This window comes from Elephantulus edwardii, unplaced genomic scaffold (genome assembly GCF_000299155.1).
Source record: "Elephantulus edwardii isolate Elephantulus edwardi_28Jun2011 unplaced genomic scaffold, EleEdw1.0 scaffold00019, whole genome shotgun sequence".
In the NCBI taxonomy this organism is placed as follows: domain Eukaryota; kingdom Metazoa; phylum Chordata; class Mammalia; order Macroscelidea; family Macroscelididae; genus Elephantulus; species Elephantulus edwardii.
In genome coordinates, this window is record NW_006399769.1 from 20156625 (window position 1) to 20180103 (window position 23479).

General features: G+C 39.4%; 1 protein-coding gene across 1 annotated transcript in view; it reads right to left on the reverse strand.

Annotated features, from left to right (window-relative positions):
• Positions 1–22424, reverse strand: part of VIT (vitrin) — a 614318-nt gene extending 591894 nt beyond the window's left edge. The window contains exon 1 of the mRNA XM_006882356.1: positions 22361–22424. Within this exon, the coding sequence (XP_006882418.1) occupies positions 22361–22412 (52 nt within the window). The 5' untranslated portion in view covers positions 22413–22424. The remainder of the gene's footprint in view (positions 1–22360) is intronic.
• Between the last annotated feature and the right edge of the window lie 1055 nt (positions 22425–23479).

Sequence of the window (23479 nt, forward strand, 5' to 3'; positions counted from 1 at the left end):
TTTGCAATCACTTGTTATGCATCAGAGAGTTGGACAATGACTAGAGAGGACAGAAGGAGAATTGATGCCTTTGAGCTATGGTGCTGGAGAAGAGTGTTGAATGTACCATGGACTGCCAAGAAAACAAACAGATTCATCCTGGAGACGATTAAACCAAGCAACTCCATGGAGGCAAGGATTCTGTGGCTTCATCTGACACTCTTTGGGCATGTTGCAAGGAGGGGCAGGTCCTCGGAGAAGGTCATCATGCTTGGAAGGGTGGAGGGATGGCACAAGAGGGCAAAACCCTCTATGATATGGTTTGATTCAGTGACTGGGGTAATCGGGATGGGTGTGTCAGAGGCAGTGCGATTGGCACAGGATAGAGCAGGGTTTACGACTGTTGTACATAGGGTCAGTATGAGTCGCAAATGACTCGACGGCACATAACAATAACAACAACATATTCCTTTTAAACAGTTCTCTCCCTCGTCTCTTTCAATGCTGTATACATTATTTATCCCTTTTTCTTAGGTTTCCCTCAACCCTGATGTCACTCCCATTTAACAACAATGGCACTATGCTGTATTTATCCTTTTGTGACTGAGATATTTCACTCAGCATAATGTCCTCCAGAGTCATCCATTTTGTATACTATTTCATGAGCTCTTTGCTTTTCAACGCAGCATAGTATTCCATTGTGTGAATATACCACAGCTTCTCCATTCTTTTGTTGATGGGCACTTGAAGCACAGTTTTTCTGTCTGTTTATTTATTGTCAGGAACTTGGGCTGCTTCCAATTCTTTGCAATTGTGAATAATGCTGCGATAATCATGAGTGGGTGTACATCTGTTTGTGTCACTACTCTGGTTTATTTAAAATATATTCCCTGTGGTGGGATAGCTGGATCTAATGGTATTTCTATTTCCAACTTTGAAAAAATGCCAGACTACCTTCCATAGTGGTAGTACCATTTTACATTGCTACTAGCAGTGAATGAGAGTGCCAATTTCTCCACATTCTCACCAACATTTTTGGTTACTGCCCTGTTGAATTTTGCTATTGTTGCAAGGGTGACATGTTATCTCATTGTTGTTTTGATTTACATCTCTCTAATAGCTAGAGATTTTTAATGTTTCTTCAAGTGTTTGTTGGCATTTGCATTTCATGTTTGGTGAAGTAGCTATTCATATCCTGTGCCCATTTTGTGACTGAGTTGTTTGCATTTTTCTTATTGAGGTGCTGGAGTATACTATAAATTTTAGATATGAGTCCCTTACAATATATGTCACTTCCAAATACGTTTTTCTGGTCAGTAAGTTTCCTTTTCATCCTGTTGGGGAAGTTTTTTGTTGGGAATAGGAGTTTGCTTTTTAAAAAAGTCTCATTCATATATTTTATGCCCTTCTAGTTGCAGGATTTTCATTATACTTGGAAGTCTGTTTATGCTGTAGTTTAGGCTTCATTAGTTTTTCCTACTTTTTCTCTGATGAACTGTATAATCTTTGGAGTCTCCACGGAGCTGGGCAATATTAGTAAAGGGATTAAAGAGATAATTACCTCAAACATCCTATGAATAGACAAAATAGACAGAAGTCTGTGGCTCTGCTAAATAATAGCACTGCGCCTTGAATTTTACAAACAGAGTCAAGAACAGTGCCTGATGGGTGATGGTTATAATTGTTACCTGTTGTTGAGTCTGTTCCCAACTTGTGAGAGAATGAAATGCTGCATGCTCCTGCAGTACCCTCATGGTAGGTTGCGGATCACACTGTTGTGACCCATATGGTTTCTTTGGCTAATGTTGGAAAGTAGGTCACAAGGCTTTTCTCCAAACTTGTCTTAATTTGAAAACCCTGTTACAACCCTTATTTTATAGCATGATAAAAGCTTCCTACACATGAAGTGCATTTTAACATGAGTCTCCCACCTGAAAGGCAAGAAATTTAAACCACCAAAGTCCACATTGAAAACTAACCAAAACCAAACTGTTACTACTAAGTCGATTTCAACTCAGGGACACCCTACATGATAAGTAGAATTTCAGTACAGGGCTTCCAAGGCTAAATTCTTTTCCACTTTTTTTGCATATATATATACTTTATTTTACTTTGGGAACATACAAATTCATATACATTGTGTTTCATTCATGTACAATGTGGGGCACACATTCCTTCATTCACATTGTACTTCATGCAATCATGCATCTACATTGTGTTTTATAAAATTAATCATCATTAATCTATGCGTACTACTTATTATCCCTTCTTCTCAGGTCCCTCATTAGATCTTTCTTAATTGATTCACCATATCCCCATCTACCAATCAAAATATGTTATCCTAGTGATTCCCTACCTCTTCATTTTCTGTCCCCTTGCCACTTCCCGTTCCTTTTTTTTTTAACTTTTACACACATCTTTGTAGTTATCCTTCTGTTTTTACAATAATGGTCTTATGCAGTATTTGTCCTTATTAGACTGAGTTAGTTCACTAAGCATAGTAGTCTCTGTAACCTCCAATGCTTTACAGTATTTTATGAAATTGTTGCTCCTTAGGGTTGTATAGTATTCCATTGTGTAAATGTATCCCAATTTAGGAAGTTTTTCCTTTGTTGGTTGATATTTGGGCTGTTCTCATGTTCTTGCATTTGTGAATAATGTTCTATGAACATCAGTGTACAAATCTCCATTTGTGTTTCAGTTATATTTTCCTTGGTTATATTCCTAGCAATGGAATAGCTGGATCATATGGAATGTCTCTGTTCAGCTTTTTTAGGAAATGCCAAACTACCTTCCAGTGTGATTGTACCACATCATAATCCCACCAGGAATGCATAAGAGTTCTTATCACTTCACATCCTCTCCAACATTTATTGATTATTCTCCTGCTAAACTTTGCTTCATCTACTAGTGTGAGATAGTATCTCATTGTTTTGATTTGCATCTCTGATTGTCAGTGATTTTTGAGCATATCTTCGTGTATCTGTTGGCCATCCAAATGTCTTCCTTTGTGAAAAGTCTTTCCATGTTTTTTATCCATTTTTTGATTGGGTTATCAGTATTTTCTTGTGGAAGCTCTGTATTTACAGTGTTGTATAAATTTTTATTATGAGACTTTTGTCTGAGATGTCATTGCCAAAGGTTTTCCCTAGTCTTCAGGTATTATGTTCACCCCATTGGGAAAAGTTTTATATGCACACGAGGATTTAATCTTTAGAAGGTCCCATTTGTTCATTTTATCCTCTCCTGGTTGTGCATTTCTGGGTATACTGTGGTTGGGTTGTTGTTTTGTGCTGTTAAGTCACTGGCAACTCACAGCAACCCTAAGCTCAATACTTCTGAATCTTGTCCTATCTTAAGTCAATCTCACTGTCTCTGACACCTGCCCTCATAACCCCAGTTATTGTGTCAATCCACTGCATCTGGGGTCTTTCTCACCTATGCTGTCCCCTAGGATTGGTCCCTTTTGGCAACATACCCCAAGTATGAGAGACAGAGCTTCAAAATCTTTTATTCCAATGAGCAACTTGGTTTCACCTTATCCTGGATAGACCTGTTTGTTCTCTTAGCAGTCCATGGTATGTCCAATACTCTCCTTGAGCACCACAACTCAAAGGTATTGATTATTCTCCTGTCATCAAGAATCATTATCCAGCTCTCCAATGCACAGCAAGTAATTGCAAAGACCATGGCCTGTATCAGGGACCCCTTAGCCTCTAGACTGCTATTGTTGCTCTTCAACACTCTGCAAAGTTTCTTGACAACAGATTTATCTAATACAATTAGTCTTTTGATTTCCTGACTTCTGGTCCAAGAGTGTTGATTGTGGAACAAAGCAAGCTGAAATTGTTGGCAATCTCAGTTCTTCTCCATCTATCATGATGCTGTTAATTGGCTCAGTGGTGAGAATCTTTGTTTTCTTGATATTTAGCTTCAATCCATATTTGAAACTGTAGTCCTTGACCTTCTGCAACAAGCATGTCAGGTCCTCGCCAGTTTTAGTAAGCAAGGTTATGTCATCTGTGTAGTACAGGTTGTTGATGAGTCTTCCTCCAATCCTGATGTCACATTCCTTCTCATATATTAGAAAGCCTATTTATACCAGACATAGGCTAGGGCTTCTAAGTCTGATACCATTTTGTCCCTTATGGTCTTTCTGGTTTGGGGCTTTACCCTTACGTCTCTGATCAACCTTGAGTTGATTTTTTTTTTTTGCATTATGTGAGATGTAGACTCTAATTTAGCTTTCTGCAGGGAGCAGTCTAATTCTTCCAGAACCATTTGTTGAAGAGGTTATTTTTTCCCCATTTGATATGTTTTATTCCCTTGTTGAATACCAGTTGACCATAAGTAAATGGGTTAATTTCTCAGGTTTTATTTTATTGCATTAGTCTATGTGTTTGTCATTGTACCAGTACCAAGTTGGTTTTATTACTATAACTGTGTAGTAGGTTTTAAGATCAGAGCCTACTTCACTTCATTTTTATTTTTCAGAAGAACTTTGCTTATTTGATGTCTCTTGCCTTTCCAGATAAACTTACCAATTGCCTTTTCTATCTCTTTGAAAAATGAGTTTGGGATATGTATTGGGATTGTGTTACATATGTAGATTGCTTTTGAGAGGATTGTCAATTTTTTTATATTGATTTTACATCCTGCCTCTTTACTAAATTATCATTGACTTTTTTTAAATATAATTTTTATTTTGTACTAGTTTATTTACAAAATTCATATACATTATTTTTCAAACTGGCTCTTTTCCATTTCCTTTATCCACCCCTCCCTCTAACCTTCTAATTGTGAGACCCTATTATTACCTCCTTGCCCATCCTCACCCCTCTGCTCCTCCCGCCCTCCCCTTGGATCCTCACACACATTTTACTAGTTATCTATTTCTACAATAATGGTCTTATACACTATTTGTCCTTATGGGACTGAGTTAGTTCACTTAGTATAATGTTCTCCAGCCCCTCCCAAGATAGGTAATGATTTTTAAAATCATTGCTCCTACGAACTGTTTTTCTGCAAATGACCTAATGTCTTTTTCATATTTGATTGACAGCTTTTCTGGGTGTAGGATCCTTGGCCAGCAATTGTTGGATTGTGGGGTTTTTCAGCCTTGTTTATATGCCATCCCATTAACCTAGTGGCAAGAAGCTGCGCTTCAATCCCTAAGGCACACGGTTTGAGCCCTGCCGCCTCTCTGCAGGAAAATGATGGACAATCTCCTCCCATGAGATTAATTGCTTCTGAAAACCCATCGAAGGGTCAGCTATGGATCAGTCCTGACTCTATGATATACAACACACAGACATTTTCTTCTTGCTCACATGGTTTCTGCTGAGAAATCATAACTGGGTCTCATTGGTTCTCTTTTATAGGTGACTCTGTTTTTCTTGTGCTGCTTTTCATATTCTATCCTTGCTGTTTTGATCTTGATATTCTAGATTCTATTTTCATGCATTTATCTTCTTTCCAATACTGTGTTGATTGTACCATCTCTGTTTTGTGGTGATTTGTTAAAATTATTATACCTTTTCATTATGATTTAAATTCTTTATTCCATCATTTGCAGTGTCTTCAGTAGTTGTGCATGTAACTACATGTCCATATATTTCTTTTGTCTCACTGTGTTGGGGATATTCACTTTATTTATGGCTTCAATTCTTTCTTCCATCATTTGTAACTTCTTCAATAGCTGTTCATATAGCTCCACATTGACGTATTTCTTCTCCACATTGATCTATTTCTTCTACCTTTTTATCTCTGGGGTATTTTTGAGAAGACTTGTTATGGTTTTTTAAATAATTTTTTTATTATTAATTTCAATGAAAATTTACAGAGACTTTGGATTTCCATTCGTTCATTGTTGCACATTTCTCCCCTCCCAACCCTCTCCCCCAGTACACGCCCCACTTGGAAAAGTAAAAGACAAATTCTTTCATTGTTTTACAATCCCTCCCCCCAGGTCCACTCCACTATACAGCCTTCACTCTGGATTCCCATCATGACAAAAATACCTAATCACATATCCCTTTTAAACAGTTTTCTCCCTCATCTGTTTCAATGCAGTGTACATTATTTAACCCATCTTTCTCAGTCTCTCCCCAACCCCGAGGTCAGTCCTGTTTTACAACAGTGGCACCATGCAGTATTTGTCCTTTTGTGACTGAGATACTTCACTGAGCATAATGTCCTCCAGGATCACCCATTTTGAGTAATATTGCATGAGTTCCTTGTTTTTCAATGCAGTGTATTATTCCATTGTGTGAATATACCACAGCTGCTCTATCCATTCTTTCGTTGACGAGCACTTAGGTTGTTTCCATCTCCTTGCTATTGTGAACAAAGCCACAATACACATGGGTGTGCATATATCTACTTGGAAGCCATTTATGGTCTCTTTAGGGTATATTCCCAGTAGTGGAATTGCTGGGTCAAATGGTATCTCTATTTGCAACTTTTTGAGAAAGCACCATACAGCCTTCCACAGTGGTTGCACCATTTAACACTTCCACCAACAGTGAATAAGGGTTTCAGTTTCTCCACAACCTTGCCAGCATTTGTTGCTTGCTGTTCTGTTAAATTTTGCTATTCTGACTGGGGTGAGATGATATCTCATAGTTGTGTTGATTGTTTTGTTTTTTCATAATGTTTGACGCTGTCTGCTGCTTTATTGACATTATGTGAAGTTCTTCTTGGTCTATGTTAGCCCTTTTCTATTGTATCTCTGTAGGTTGTTGACAGTTCTTTATCTTTATGATGCTATTGATAAGTTACAGACTTATTCTCTTTATGGGAGATGGAAGCTCACTCTTCCTGAAGTCTTTCTTAGTCCTGTACAGTGAGAAAGGTCTCCTTTTCTAAAATTCTTCAAGTCTTCTCCAGTCTGCAGTATGGCTGGCAAGGAAGTTCCCCTGGCTGAGGCACTTCTCCAGGGAAGGAGAAGTCAACTTCTAGTACTCAAACACACCCTTTCTGGTTCTACAGGATTGAATGGGAATCATGACTGGCTGCGGCCCAACTCTCCTAAAGTTTATTAATGTCCTTAGTGGTCTGCAGCATGGCTGCAGGTGACCAGGTTCCCTTGCTTCAGGCACTCCCTCTCTACCAAAGGTGAAGGCAACCCCCGGTATCTGTAGGTGACCTTTCTGGTCCCTTGCAGACCTAGGGGAATCTCACCTTTTTCAACGTCTATTATTGAGCAGTGATTTGGTTCTCCTGGCTGAGGCACTCCCATTCCAGGGAATAGGAGGGCAACTCACAGTGTCTCTAGGCTACCTTTCTGGTCCTGCATAGCCCGGTAGGCCTCTCAGCTTTCCCAAAGTCTATTAATGTCCTCCATGGTATGCAGTGAGGTAGCAACCTGGTTCCCACCCAAAGCTAAGATTATTTTTTTTTAATGTAAGCAGACCATCCATCTTTCTCCCTTGGAGCAACAATGGGTTCAAGTGATCTAACTTGGACTGAATGCTTAATTAAATACTACGCTATCAGGGCTTTTACTGTTCATACTTCTTGTTGCTATTTTGTGCCCTCCAATAGGAACCAATTCATAATAGAACCTCCAGCAGGTTTTCAGAGGTTGTAAATCATGTGGGAGGAAACTGACCATCTTTCTCCTGCAGAGCAGCTGGTGGATTTGAACCATATGCCTTTGGGGTGTCGGTGCAACTCTTTTTATCCATTAGGCCACCAGAGCTCCCTACTTTTTCACTGTTAATATTATGGCTCTGTAAATTGTTCACTCACCAAAAATATCAAATTGCCTCTTATTGTTTTACCTTATATATTTTACATTGTTGAGGTTCCCAAAGCCAATAATAAAGCCTTTCATAATTTGAAACCTGCTTACTTTTTGTAATTCTTTTTTTATAGTTTGATTTATTTTATTTTATTAATTTTAATGAACATTTACAGAGATTTTGGATTTCCATTCGTTCATTGTTGCACTACTTTTGTAATTCTTAACACGTTCATCTCCTACTCTCCATTTCAGTCATATTGAACAGTTTTTACCTCTTGTTAAGCTTCAGATCTTAAACATGTTTTGCTCACTTTACTTTTAACACTTTTTCCCCTGTCTGTAACTTGCCTATCCTTATTTGATCTTTAGATACCAGTTTAGTTGTGTCACTTTGAAAAACCATGTTACCAGCATAGGGTCAATAATGGTTAATCTTCACTAACTCCACAAAAAGGCAGTTTCCAAAAACAACATCAAAACAGCACAAAACCAATTCCTGTTAGGACAGACATGCTCCTATGTTCTCACACTTTCTTCTACCAATTCTAACAACAAATGTCCCTCACGTATCTTCGCAGCTGCACTATTTGATTTGTTAATCCATTTACTACACATAACACACAAAACTCAACATTAGGGGATTTTTTAAAGGGAATAACTCTGGTAGCCTAGTGGCAAAAAACTGCACTTCCAACTTCAATGCACATTGTTCAAATCCACCAGCTACTCAATGGACGAAATATGGGCAATCGCCTCCATGCTATTTACTACCTCTGTGCACTCACTGGAGGGTTAGCTATGAGTTGCTTCTGACTCGGCACACAACAACAATAGGAGGGGAGTAACACGTTACAACTCAGGTCAGAAACATTCAGGACATAATTCTTCAGACAGGTCAGTTTACTCTGAGGCATACTTGAAAATGATCTGACCGTCCATCTCCATGGTGCCTGCCTCACAGCTCTGAGCCAGTGGCACGGAATTTTTCAGTTCTACTAATTATGCCATCCCCAGACCATCATTCCATCAGTAAGCCTAGGTAAAGGCCCTTGGCACTGACTTAATGGGGCCACCGTTCTAGGTCAGCTTTGAATTTTAGATACTCTTATATTCTGATGTTTAGTACAGTGTCTGATATGTGGCCAGGACCCAACAAATACTGTCAAATGAATGAATGAGGTGACTTCCCCCCCCTCAGTCACCTCCCCCAGAAACTTACTGACAATGTTAAGTGGAAAAAAGGAAAATTATTTTGGCCTCAAAATATGACTATGATTTTAAATACTCTTTATATTACTTGAAATACTCAGATATTACTGTGCTTTGGGAATATCCAATTTCTTCATGGTATCTTTTTTCCCTTTATTTAATGTCTGTGCCAGAGTTTCTAATTAGAGAAAAGACTTTATGCGTTTATTGATTCAAATGTGCTGCATCCATCACTCAGGAGACTTCGAGAATAAGGTTAGAATTTAGCATATCAGAAATTTAATCCATTTGAGATCCCACAAAGAGGTTTGCCCCGGGGTCATTTAACACAGCCTTCATAGTCACTGAAAGCTGTTGTCATGGTAATCATGCAACCTTTCATGACTTTTTGTATATGAGTTAATGAAGAGACTGAAAACAGCCCAGAGGAATTCATACTTGGTCTGCATTTGTCTCCACATTAACCCAATCATTGTTTGAACACACATCTGCCCTTGGCCCAGTCCTTTCAGTTCTTGGCACTGAGAGGAATAAACAACTGATTTCTTTCAGTATTTCATGCAAGGAGACTGTGGATGACTGCTCCTTTGGTCTCATTCCTACAAAAAATCCCACATGTACCATTAAAAAACACAAATTTTTAAAAAGGTGATGTTTCAAATAAATATCTTTCATTTATTTCAAATTACTCATGTTGCTGATTTAAAGGCACTTAAATGTAATGCTTCTTAGTTTCCACTGTGAAGAGCACAGGTTATTGATAGATACCTAAAGTCTTTTTTTTATTTATACACCTTATATCAAGTATTTATCAAGCTATAAATTTGGATCCAGATATTCCAAGATGTTTCCAGCATTCGATGTGATGTTGCACATCTCTACCCTGTTAATGTCCATCTATGTCCCACAACATCTAGCCTCCCCTTCTTCGTTTGTAATAAGACCTCTTACTCTTAAAGAGTACATGAATGCTTGAAATCAAGATACTTCGTAGTTCCTTTTGCTATTAGAAGACATGGAATTTATAACTTTTGTAAGTTGGGAAGGGCATTTTTGAAAGGGTATGTGACCTTCTTCATCCATCCCTGGAATGAAGAGATATGGACATAATGGAAGGAGCTGGAGCAGTCATTTTAGTCCGTGAGGTGAGCACAGCTTTATGCTAGTGAGGCATTTCAGTTTTACTCACTGACCTTTGGCCTTTTAATCTTGTTATTTTTTTACTTGAATGTGTTACAGTCTCTAGAAAAACTACATGAACAAATATTTAAAAATATAACCACCATTATTTCACCTGAGTATTGTTCTCTGTACACTGGTGTATTTTCTTCAATTACATATTGAAGCATTTTCATTGAAATAATTTTCCCTTATTTTGGGGTAAAGGGATTAAGAGCTATTAAATGCATACCCTAGTTAGCCTCTATTGACAGTTATTGTTGTTAGGTGCCATCGAGTCACTTGCAACTCATAGCGACGTTATGTACAACATCCCTAAACGCTGCTCTGTCCTGTGCCAATCTCACCATCTCCGACACACTCTCCCCAATTACCCCAGTCATTGAATCAATCCACCTCATAGAGGATCTTCCTCTCCTGTGCTGTCCCTCTACCCTTCCAAGCATGATGCCCCCCTCCAAAGACTTGTCCCTCTTTGCAACATGTCGAAAGTATGTCAGACAAAGCTTCAGAATCCTTGCCTCCAAGGAGCCTGGTTTAACCTTCTCCAGGATGAACATGTTCATTTCCTTACCAGTTCATGGTATATTCAGTTATCTTCTCTAGAACCTCAGTTCAAAGGCATCAATTCTCCTTCTATCCTCCCTTCTCAGTGTCCAACTCTCTGACGCATAGTAAGTGATTACAAAGACCATGGCCTGTATCAGACACACCTTAGTCTCCAGAGTGACACCATTGCTCTTCAGTACTTTGGAGAGTCCCCTAACAGTAGGCTTTCCCATCACAATATGTCTTTTAATTTCTGGCCTGCTGGGGTCAAAAGTATTGACTGTGGAGCCAAGCAAACGAAAGCTATGAACAATCTCATTATCTTCACCATCCATCCTGATGCTGCTAACTGGCCCAGTGGTGAGAATCTTGGTCTTCTTGATATTGAGCCTTAATTCATATTGAAGGCTGCAGGCCTTGACCCTCTGCAGCAAGCACTTCAGGTCCTCCTCAGTTTCAGCAAGCAGGGTTGTGTCATCTGCATAAGGTAGATGACCAATCCTAAAGCCACAATTCTCCTCATAGAGCCCAGCCTCCTGGATAATTTTTTCTGCATACACTTTTGTGTTCTGGCGTATACTCTTCCCAATTTTGAACCATGCAGTGTTTCCTTGCTCTGTTCTGACGACTGCTTCTTCATCCAAGTATAGGTTTCTCATTAGCATGATCAAGTGTTCTGGGATTCCCATTCTTCTCAGAGTCAGTCACAGTTTGTTATGATCCACACAGTCAAATGCCTTTGCATAATCAATGAAACACAGATATGCATTCCTCTGGTATTCCCTGCTTTCAGCTAAGATCCATCTAACATCAGCTACAAATTCTCTAGAACCATGACCCCTTCTAAACCCACCCTGGACTTCTGGCAGTTCTCTGCTGATGTGCTGTTACAGTAGTTTTTGGATAATCTTCAATAGAATCTTGCTTGCATGTGAAAACAAAGATATTGTTCTATAGTTTCCACACACTGTTGGGTCACCCTTCTTTGGGATGGGAACAAATATAGATCTCTTCCAGTCAGTAGGCCAATTGGTTGTTCTCTAGATTTCCTGGCGCAACTTGGTGAGCACATCCAGGGCAGGCAGCATCTGTTAGTTGAAATACGTCAGTTGGTATATCCTCTATTCCTGGGGGTTATTTTTTGCTATTTTCTTCAAAGCAGCCTGAACTTCTTCTTTCATCACCATAGGCTCTTGCTCATATGTTATTTCATTAAATTCTCCTGTGTCTGCCAATTACTTTCAGTACTGTGACTCAGTATATTCTTTCCATCTTCTTTTAATACTTCCTGAATCATTTAATATTCTGCCTAAAGCAGCCTTGATTATAGCAACTCGAGGTTTGAATTTTTTCTTCAATTTCTTGAGCTTAAAAAATGCTGAGCGAGTTTGGCCCTTATGATTTTACGACTTCAGCTCCTTGCACATTTCATTGTAATATTTTACTTTGTCATCCCGTGCTGCCTTTTGGAATCTTCTGTTCAGCTCTTTAGAATGTTGAGTTCTTCCTTCTGCCATCCATTTCGGTCTTTTCTTCTTCCTCTGTCTTTGTAATGACTGTTAGCACTTTTCCTGGATGATACCTTAGATATCCTCCAGAATTTCTTGGACACCTTTACTCTGTTGTTTAAAATTTTAATGTAGCAGCTCTACAGATACTATTTTCCAAACGAAGGGACATAGACTTGGAGAAGTCTGCAAATTTTCAGGCTCCAGGAGTAAGTGATAGAGGTAGGGGAATACCTAGGCCTTTCATATGCCCATTTGACTGTTCTAGTGAACTTCCAAACAACCACTGTAGAAGATTGTGTGTGTGTGTGTGTGTGTGTGTGTGTGTGTGTGTGTGTGTGATTATCAGAAGTACCTCCAAGCCTCAGCTCACACACTTGCTAACCACTCCACCACTCTCCCAGCTGCAAGGAAGCTTGACCACTAAGGCCTGCCTACCTCATTTTCCTTTTCATCAGAAGCCCAGTGGACTTCCCCAGCAGTGCCAAGACTTAATGTGCTTGCTGGTAACAAAAGATTGGAATCTGGCATGCCCCCTGAGGTACTTTAGAAGAAAGTCCTGGGAATTTGTTCCTGAGAAATCAGCCATGGAGCAGAGGTGCAGTCTGACCTACTATGAGCTGAAATCCACTCAGCAGCTGGCTCTGAAAAAGTGGTTTAATGCATTACATGCCGAGCTGTTAACGAGCAAGTCAGCTGCTCAAACCCATCACTCCTTCCTGGTGGGAAGACGGACAGTCTCCTTCTGTACAGATGTACAGCCTTAGAAACAGGATGCAGGGTCACCATGAGTCAGGATTGACTTGTTGGCATAGTGGACTTGGTGCGGTGTAGCAGAGCACACAGTCAGACTGGGTGGGGCTCTCGTGAAAGTCCAAAGGGTATCCAGCTCTGAAAACGAGTTTGTCCCTTCTGTAGTACTAGCCAGCCACCTGGTTACTGAGGCTACGTGTGTCTAGAAGCCTTGAGGAAATGAGTCTTAGAATCCACAGTTCACAGGCAATTGTGATTTTTTTATTGGGTGGGAATGTTCCTCAATTCTTTTGAGTCCAATATTCCAGGTGATTAACATTAAAAATTCACATCATTCTTTAATAGGCCTGGGGCCTGACATTCAAAAACACATTAAATGTCACAATTGCTTTCACAAAAACACCTCACCACTACTCCCTTCTTTTTCTATTCCTTTTCTCAGGATTTTGATAAATACAGTTAAGGTACTTGTGTTATAACTATTTTTTAATGCCAATAAAAAGTTTCTAACAAATAATTTATAAAGAAAATGCAAATAGCTTGAGACCCTGTTCAATCTCGTTATCGTTATTATGTACCATCGAGTCAGAACTGACCCACAGCTGAACCCCCAGGAAGTTTTCAGTTTAATAACACGGGAGGATATTGCCCATCTTGCCCTCGAAACAGCTGATGGGTTCAAACCACATGCCTTTGGGATAGCAGTGCATCGTACCAGTAACTGTAGAAAACAAGCCTGCCCTTAGTTCTGGCAAGGATATGGGATTCGGCACTCCAGACAATCTTTAGGACTATTCTGGAAAGTATGTATATATATTACAAGAGCATCAAAACTATTTCTATCTTTTGATGTAGAAAATTATATATCCTTAGGTGTAGTAAATTAGGTGTTGGAATACTAACTTTTTAAAAGGACAATAGTTTGAACCCACAAGCAAGTTGCTTCCCAGCAAAATGTGAGGCTGTTTCCTCCCATTAGAATTTATCGTCTGAGAATTGCCAGTGTTGTAGTAGGTTTGACTTTGGGTTTATGTGTCAAGTTATAATCATTAGAGCCTGGGAAATCTGCTTCAGGAGAGATCACAACTGAGCAGAGCAGCTCTCCTCGGTCACACATGGGGTTACCTTGGGTCAGGATCAACTCAAGGTAAATGGATTTGGGGTTTTCTGGGGGTGAGAGGGGAAGAATGGTGGTGCTGCTTGTAACTAGACAAGTAGACAGTGATATATAGTCAAAGCTGTTCAGTACAACATTTTTTCTAATGGAAATTTAACAATAATGAAGTACTGGAAATGTCCAACAATTGGAAAATCTTAAGCAATAGTAACAAATGGTGAGCAGAGTTTTATCAAATGACCTGAGGGGTGCTTAGTTACAACTTAAAGAGTGACATGATGACGTTAGTGTGTACAGGGAAAAGGAATGAGCAAATATGTAAAAAAATCTGAGTAATGGTGGAGTTACAATTTTTATATTTTCTCTATTTAATCTTGATTTATATGTTATTGTTATATATCATGGAGGCAGAATCAACTCAAAGCTGACCCTTCAGTAGATTTTCAGAGGCTTCAAATCTAATGAGAAGATATTGTTCATCCTTCTCCCAGATATCTTCTTGTGGATTTGAACTGAGTACTTTAGGGTTGGCAGCACAACTCCTTACCTAGCAGGCCACCAAAGATATATATATATATATATATGTATATGTTTCTGTATGTTTTGTTTTATATTTGACGTGGGAGCACTGATGGTGTAGAGAATTGCACCGCAAACCTAAATCCACCAGTGCCTTTGCTTGAAAAAAATGAGCCGTCTTCTCCCATGCAATTCACAGTCTCTGAAACCAGCTAGGGGTCAACTATAAGTCAGTTCTGACCTGAGGGCAGTAAGTTTGAGTTATATATAATGTTTCTTTGATGCATCTAAAAATTAACACAATTTTTAAAAAGTGTGTATATTGAAATCCCAACAGATTTATACTAAAGAGAAGTGCTTTTGTAAAAGCATTGGCCTGGCTAATCTGTGTTCATATTTCCTGCTTTTACTGCCAGTAGTATTTTATAATTAGGATCAAGGAAAGACATGACATACCACAGCATCTAGTCAATGATTAAACCAGCAAGCATTCAATGAATACTTATCATGTATCTAGAGCTCTTCTAGAAATGCCTTTTTCTAGCCCATAACCTTCTTTTAAAATCTTTCTAACTCCAGCATGCTAACACAAGTGATGTCCACCTGCTTTCCAGAAAGCCACTGTGTAGGGCAGATCATCCTACAGGAATTCATGCTTCCCAGTGCTTCAATTTGAGATAATGTATTCAAGCCAACATACAAATGATTTGACAACTTATTTTCTTCAATCACATAAAACATAAAATTATACTTCAGATCATAGCATATTAAAGTTGAGAGAAGTTTGGGTGGGCATTAAAGAAAGATGAACAAAGTCAAGGTTAATGCTTTCGTTAAAGCTATGCCGTTAACGTGGGGCAGAAGTTTGAATTGGAATCCAGGTTTGCTGACTGACTATAATCTATGTCTCTTTATGCCACCAACTTCCCAAAGTGCCTGGGTTCACTGTGCATGTGTACTCTTATATACACTGGTGGAATTAAAACCATGCTGTAGCACAAATTTCAACAAACATACTGAAAGCTAATATTCTGATTATAATATATGTTTATAAGATATTTAATTGATTTTAACTGAAAGGCTCTTGGGAATCATTTGGAAGTCTGGACACTTTAAAAATACATTTTGGCCTTACAAAGAATAATTTTATTTTAAATAAAATTTTTAATTTATACTAGCTTACTTACAAAGTCCATATTCATTGTTTTTCACACTGCATCTTTTCCATTTCCTTTACTATTCCCTCCCTCTACCCATCAAATTATGAGACCCTATGACTACCCCCTGCCCATATTCACCCCTCGGCTCCTCTCCTCCTCCCCCTTGCAGCCTCGTACACATTTCATTAGTTATCTTTCTGTTTCTACAATATAATGGTCTTATACAGTATTTGTCCTTATGGGACTGAGTTATTTCACTTAGCATAATGCTCTCCAGTCCTTCGCAAGTTAAGTGGTAATTTTCAAAATCATTGTTCCTGCATGATGTGTAGCATTCCATCCTGTGAACATTCCATAATTTCTCAATCCATTCTATTGTGGTTGAACATTGGGGCTGTTTCCATGTTCTTGCAATGGTGAATAATGCTGCCATAAACAAATTGTTGCTAACTTTGAGGAAAATAGGAATCCCAGAACACTTGATTGTGCTTATGTTGAAACCTATACTTGGACCAGGAAGCAATCCTCAGAACAGAGCAAGAAAACACTGCATGGTTCAAAATCAGGAAAGAAGTGCATCAGGGATACATCCTGTCTTCATGCCTCTTCAATCTACATGCAGAACAGATCATTCGGGAGGCTGGACTTTATGAGAAGGAATGTGGTATCAGAATTGGGTAAGATTCATCAACAACCTATGTTCTGCAAATGACACAAATTTGCTTGCTGAAACTGAGAAGGTCCTGAAGCTCTTGATACAGAAGGCCAAGGACTGTAGTCTTCAGTATGGATGGAAGCTCAACAGGACAACAAGACAAAGATTCTCACCACTGGGCCAACTGGTAGCACCATGATGGATGGAGAAGAGATTGAGGTTGTCAGCAATTACAGCTTGCTCAGCTGCATAATCAACACTTTTGGCACCAGCAGTCAGAAAATCAAAAGACAAATTGCACTGGGAAAATCTGCTGTTAAGGACCTCTCCAGAATACTGAAAAGCAACATTAGTCTAGAGACTAAGATGTGCCTAATACAGTATTGCTATTACTTACTATGCATTAGAGAGCTGGAAAATGACTAAGGATCACAGAAGAAGAATCAATGCCTCTGAGTCGTGGTGCTGGAGAAGAGTATTGAACATACCATGGACCACCAAGAAAACAAATAAGTCTGTCTTGGAAAAGGTGAAAACAAGTTTCTTCTTTGAGGGTAGGATTTTGAAGCTCCTTTTCACATAATTTGGGCACATGGCCAAAAAGAACTGGTTTTTAGAGAAAGACATCATGCTTGGAAGGGTGGAGGGACAACTCGGGAGAGGAAGATCCCCAATGAGATGGACTGATATCGTAACTGGAGCCATGGGGGGGGCGGGGGGCAGGGTGTCAGAATTAGTAAGACTGGCTCAAGACAGGGCAGGGTTTAGAGCTGCTATACATAGGATCGCTATGGGTCACAACCGACTCAATGGCACCTAACAACAGCAAACATTGGTGTACAAATCTTCATTTGTGTCTTCTTAGTTCTAATTTCCTTGGGGGATATTCCAAGCAGTGGAATAGCTGGGTCATATGGAATTTGTATGTTCAGCTTTTTGAGGAAACACCAAACTGCCTTCCAGAGTGGTTGTACCATTTTACAATCCCCCCCAACAGTGTATGAGAGGTTTTTATCTCTCCACATCTTCTCCAACATTTATTACTTGCTATCCTATTAAACTTTGCCACTGCTACTGGGTTTAGATTGTATCTCATTGTGGTTTTGATTCACATCTCATTCATTGCCCGTGATTTTGAGCATTTCTTTATGTGTCTGTTGACCATCCGAATCTCTTCCTCTGTGAAAAGTTTTTCCATGTGTTTTATCCATTTAAAAATTAGTCCTTTTTTTGTGGAGCCCCTTATAAGATTCTGTAAACTTTTTGTATGAGTTCCTTGTCTGAAATGATATTGCCAAATGTTTTTTCCAAGTCAGTAGATTTTCTTTTCACTTTGTTGGAAAAAGTTTTCAATGCACACAGAGATTTAATCTTTAGAAGGTTTCATCAAGTTTACCCTCTCCAGACTGAACATTTCTGGCTGTATTTGGCAGTCTCTTTATACCATAGACTAGGCCATCTAAGCTTGATCCCAGTTTGTCTCTGATGAACTTTATGGTTTTGGACTTTACTCGCAGGTCTCTGATTCACCTTGCATTGAATTTTTTTGTGTATTTGTGAGATGTGGATCCTGTTTCAGCGTTCTGCAGCGTCCTTTTTTGCCAGCAACACTTGTTGAAGAAGTTGTCTACACTTGATAGGTTTTAATTCCTTGTTGAATATCAATTGACCATAGATAGCTAGGTCCATTTTGAGGTCCTCAATTCTGTTCCACTCATCTATGTGCCTGTCGTTGTACCAGTACCATGCTGTTTTGCTTACTACCACTGTGTAGTAGCTTTTGAGATCAGGGAGTACTATGCCTCCTACTTCATTTTGTTTTTTCAGAATTGTGTTGCTTATTTAGGGTCTCTTTCCTCTCCAAATAAACATGACAATTTCCCTTTCAGTCTCTTTAAAAAATGAATTTGCTATCTGTATAGGGATTGCATTGAACATGTAGCTTTTGGTAGGACAGTAATTTTCACTACACTGAGTCTTCTTATCCATGAACAGGGAACATTTTTTCATTTATTCAGGTCTTTTATTATGTCTTGCAAACAAAGTATTAATATTTATTGGTTACTTACAGGATATACTGTACACCCTCAAGCTGCACAGCTTTCCTGCCCTCAAGGAGCTTACAGTCCTTGTGGGGAATCAGATCAGTGAGAAGGAGAATGCAGTATGCCAAGGAACTACATAGGAAGACAACAGTATATAATGGGAGGGAATACAGCTTCCTGGAGAACAAGTAGGATTTCCTAGGTCAGGGAGTGTTGCCTGTGGGGCATGGGAGAAGATTCCAGGAGGAAGAACAATATGCTCAAAGACCTGGAAATGAGAAATGACACAGCATTCTGGGAAATGAGACTTTCAAGATAAAGTTGAGGGCTGTGTTTGAGCCCTCCCAAGCAAGACATTTTAAGAAACTTGAGATTCATCCTAAAGACAAGTGTAAAATACAAAGAACTTAAGTCAAGAGAGTGGGATGTATGTTGTGGTATGTGAGAAGATTCATTGGTGTCGTGACAATGAGCTCAGGGGTAAAGACACGGGGCAAGAAGGCTGTCACAGTTCCTGAGCAGGGGGCTTCTAGGGCACCTGGGAAGAAAATGATCTTTCCTCCCTAACTTCATCATCTGGATGGTGATTCTATTTCTACCCAAGTTTGTGTGAACATTTCTTTCTCCAAGTAGCTAAGAGTCATGTCTTAGCACCATGGCAAGGTACATGTCTAGAGTTTAATGTTGTTATGTGCTGTCGAGTCACCTGTGACTCATAACAACCATGGGAACAATAGCTCTGAACCCTGGCCTATCCTGAGCTACTCTCTGTTTCTGACACACCTAATCACATTACCCCATTTACTGTGTCAATTCACCTCTTCCAGGGTTATGCTCTCCTGTGCTGAACCTCCACCCTTCCTATTATGATGTCCTTTCCGAGGACTGGTCCCTCCTGGCCACATGCCCAAAGCATGTGAGACAGAGCTTCAAAATCCTAGCCTCTAAGGAAAAACTTGGTTTCTCTCTCTCCTGAACAGACCTGTTTGTTCTTTTAGCAGTTCAAGGTGTGTTCATTACTCTTCTTCAGCAACACAACTCAAAGGCATCAGTTCTTCTTCTGTCATCTTTAGTAATTGTTCAGCTAGAAGGCACTAGTCCTTGGAAAAAGATACCATATTTGAAAATGTGGAGGATCAGTAAAGGAGAGGAGCATCTTTAATGAGATGGAATGACAATGCACACTGACTAGAGCAATGGGCTTGAGCGTGATGGAGACTGTGAAGATGGTAAAGGATAGGGACTGGGCCTCAGTCTCTTATTCAGAGTTACTATGAGTTGGAAGAAGTTTGATGGCATTGCCTAAAAATAACAACTACAGCTGGGTGCAGGATTGAACTGGGCAGCTAACAGAAAGGTTGGAATTCCCTGTCTTCTCAGAGACACCTGAGAAGAAAGGCTTGATGAGCTATTTCACAAACTTTGACCACTGAAAATGGTCAAGCCCTACATAGTAGAATGCAGCCCTATTTTTATAATATGTGAAGTTGCTGTGAGTTGAAGTTGACTGGATGGCAATTAATTTATCTTTGGCTTCTGGAAAGGGTGATTCATGAGAGCCAGGCAGGTTGACTAGAACTGCTTTATGCATTTGACAAATTAGTTTCTAGGGCTAAGTAGTTTACAGTGCTCAACTACACGAGTTCACAAGAGAGGAAATGGAGGCTTTGCAAGGTAAGGAGACTTGACAGAATTAAAAAACTGATGGAGAAGTTGGGACTAGAATCCGTCCATTGCTCCTTCCACCATTCCAGAGCCTTCCTTGCCTTCTCGGCTGTGTCACTGCTGCTGCTCCTGGACCCCAGTCTTCTGTTAGACTCCATATTCCCTCTGCGTACACATTCGATATTCTAACTATCTCAAGAGCCTTTGCATCCTCCTCTCAGAACCGTTTTATAGTGATCTTCAGGTTCACCCTACCTGACAAAGGCTTTGAAACTGTGTGGCCAGGATCAACAGATTACCCTTGATTCAATGACCAACCATTAGCATTTCTCACTCTTCTGATCAATCTGCTGTCACTCTAAGGCTGCCCAAAACTGTGTTCTCCGTTGTAAATAATGAATAAAAGTGTTTCATCTATACAAATGTCAGCTACCAGTGGCACAAGTAAGGCCATGTTGTTGCTGTTGTTAGATGTCATAGAGTCAAGAATGACTCAGAGTGACCCGATGAGCAATAGGTGTGAGCCTTGTCCTATCCTGTGCCGTCCTCATTTTTTCTGACATACATTGTAGCAGTTGTTATGCCAATCCATCTGGTTGAGGACCTTCCTCCCTTTCACCAACCTTCCACCGTTCCAAGCATGATGTCCTTCTCTAGGGAATATCCTCTTCTTGTAACAAGCCAGAATATAGAGATGAAGCTTTGCCACCCTTGCCTCCAAGGAGCAATCTGGCTTCACTTTTTCCAAGACTTATATGTTTGTTCTTTTGACAGTCCACAGAATAGTCACTACTCTTCTCCAACATCACAGCTCAAAGGCATCAATTCTTCTTCAGTCATTCCTTTTCATTGTCGATCTCACAGATGCACAGCAAGTGATTGAAAAGACCAAAACTTGAATCAGGTGCACGTTTGACTTCAAATGTATGTCATTGCTCCTCAGTCATTTGAAGATGTCCAGACTTTCCCAGTGCAATACATCTTTTGATTTCTTGGCTGCTGGTACCCAGGGTGCTGATTGTGGAGCCTAGGAAGATAAAGTCATTGACAATTTCAATCCTTCTTAATATTTATGATGTTGCCTACCAGTTCAGTAGTGAGAATTTTTGTTTTCTTGATGTTGAAACATAATCCATATTAAAGGCTGTAGTCCTTGATCTTCTGCAGCAAGCTCTTCAAGTCCTCCTCATTTTGAGCAAGCAGGATTGTGTCACCTGCATAACTCAGGTTATTGATTTTTCTCTAGTCTTCTTCAGACATTTTTCTTCATAGAATCCATCTTCTTAGATACTTAGTGCAGTATAGATATTGAATAAGTATGGAGAGAACATTCAACCCTGATGCACACTTTTCTTGATTTTAAACCATGTAGTGGGAGTTCTGGTGCCCTCATGGTAAAAAGTTGCTCTGCAATTCCGAACGTGCACTGTCTGTGAGAGAAAGGTAGTCATTCTCCTATCTAATGGCTCTGAAAACACGCTGTGGAGTCAGCTAAGAGCTGGTTCCAATTCGACAGTGTTCTTTTGCTCAGTTGACATACTAGTCTCCTCGTCTAGGTATAGTTTTCACATGAGCACAATTAACTCTTCTGATATGCCCAATCTTCTCAATCTTAGTCATAATTTGTTATAATCCACACAGTCAATTACCTTTGCATAGTCAATAAAACACAACTAGACATTTTTTCTGTTATTCTCTACTTTTCAGCCAGGATCCATCTGACGATAGCGATGATATTCATATTAGTGATGCTATAAATTTTTTAAACAAAATTAGAGACCAAAAGGGTTCTAAACTTGGAATTTGAAAAAAATCAATAATTCATAGTTTTCAAGTTGGAAGCAATTCATAGCTGATCTTCCAGTGGGTTTTCAGAAACTATAAATTGCATGGGAAAAGATTACTCATCTTTCTCCTAGGGAGTAGCTTGCAGATTTGAACTGAGTGGCTTTGGGTTGGCAGAACAACTCCTTATCCATTAGACCACCAGAACTCCCTAATATGTAATAGATACCTACATATATGCTATTTATATTTGTTTTCTAGTAAATATATGTACACATACATAAAACTTTAATTTTATTTATATACCACATTCTCATTTAAATTTTTTCACATCATGTTGACAGTAAAAAGATACAAAGTACTATTTACGTAATCTGTCTTGCTTTATAATTTTTTTCAGCATGTTTCTTTAGACCTTAGGAAAATGTTAAAAGAATATCCAGAAGAAAAGGGGAGGGAAGTATCCAGATACACATATAAAAGTACTTACCAAGGAACATTTCAATAACAGATGCCTTCATAGTGAGAGCAACAATCCCCATAAATATCCGAATGACTCCCTGGAGAGGAAGAAACAATAACATTGTCATTTTTCAGCCAGAGGTTCTGAGTTGGAGTATGTGTGGACGGGCTGTCCCATTCCACATTGCCCTCTGGAGTCTTGTATTCTGACCGTGGCTTTCTATAAACAGTTAGTGTCAATGTCTGGGGCTGAACCAGAGGTTCTCAGAAAATCTGTGCTCAGTTAGCAAACTCATCTAGTTACCAGCCTATTGTTTTTATTTAGAACTCAAGGGTAAAGAACTCCCAACTTGAATATGTTCAACCAGTGTTTCAGTTCACACAAGTATACACTTCCAGTGTTAAGGGGAAAATATTTTTAGATACAATAAATAATTCATTCACCATCCCTTTCAATAACTTTACTAAATGATGGTTGTTGCACAACGATAAATGTTTGTTGGGAAAATTAATAAATATGCACTTGTTCTTCACAGTAAACCTATCAGGGAGTTGGAACAAACACTGTAATACTTACTCTAAAGGCAAAGAAACAAAAGCAAAGGCTTCTTCCACACAAAGGCTTGTATACAAGTTAATAGTAAGTTATTTGTAATAACTTCAAGATACAGCACAAATGCAAATTGTACTTTTGTACAATGGAGTTCTACTCAGCCATGGAAAGCATAAATTATGTATGTATCTGTAAAAACAAAGATGTAGTCCTCAAAATGTGATGCCAAGGAAGGAAGGCAGATAGACAGAATATACTCTGGGGTTGGGTTTGTGAGTTCGTGTTTTCTTTTTTTTATTATTATTGTTATTAATTTTCATGAATGTTTACAGAGACTTTGGATTTCCACTCATTCACTGTTGCACTTTTCTCCCTGCCCACTTCTCCCCCAGCCCCAGTTTGCTCTTCTCTTTGAAAAGTAAATGAAAATTTATTTCATTGTTATACAATTCCTTCCCCCAAGTCCACTCCACTATACAGCCTTCATTCTGGATTCCTGTCATGAAAATAATACCTAATCGAGCAAAAGCCGCTGCCTCCCGGGAGCCGGCCCTGCGCTCCGGCACAGCGCCCCCGCCGCCGTCCGCCCGTGGA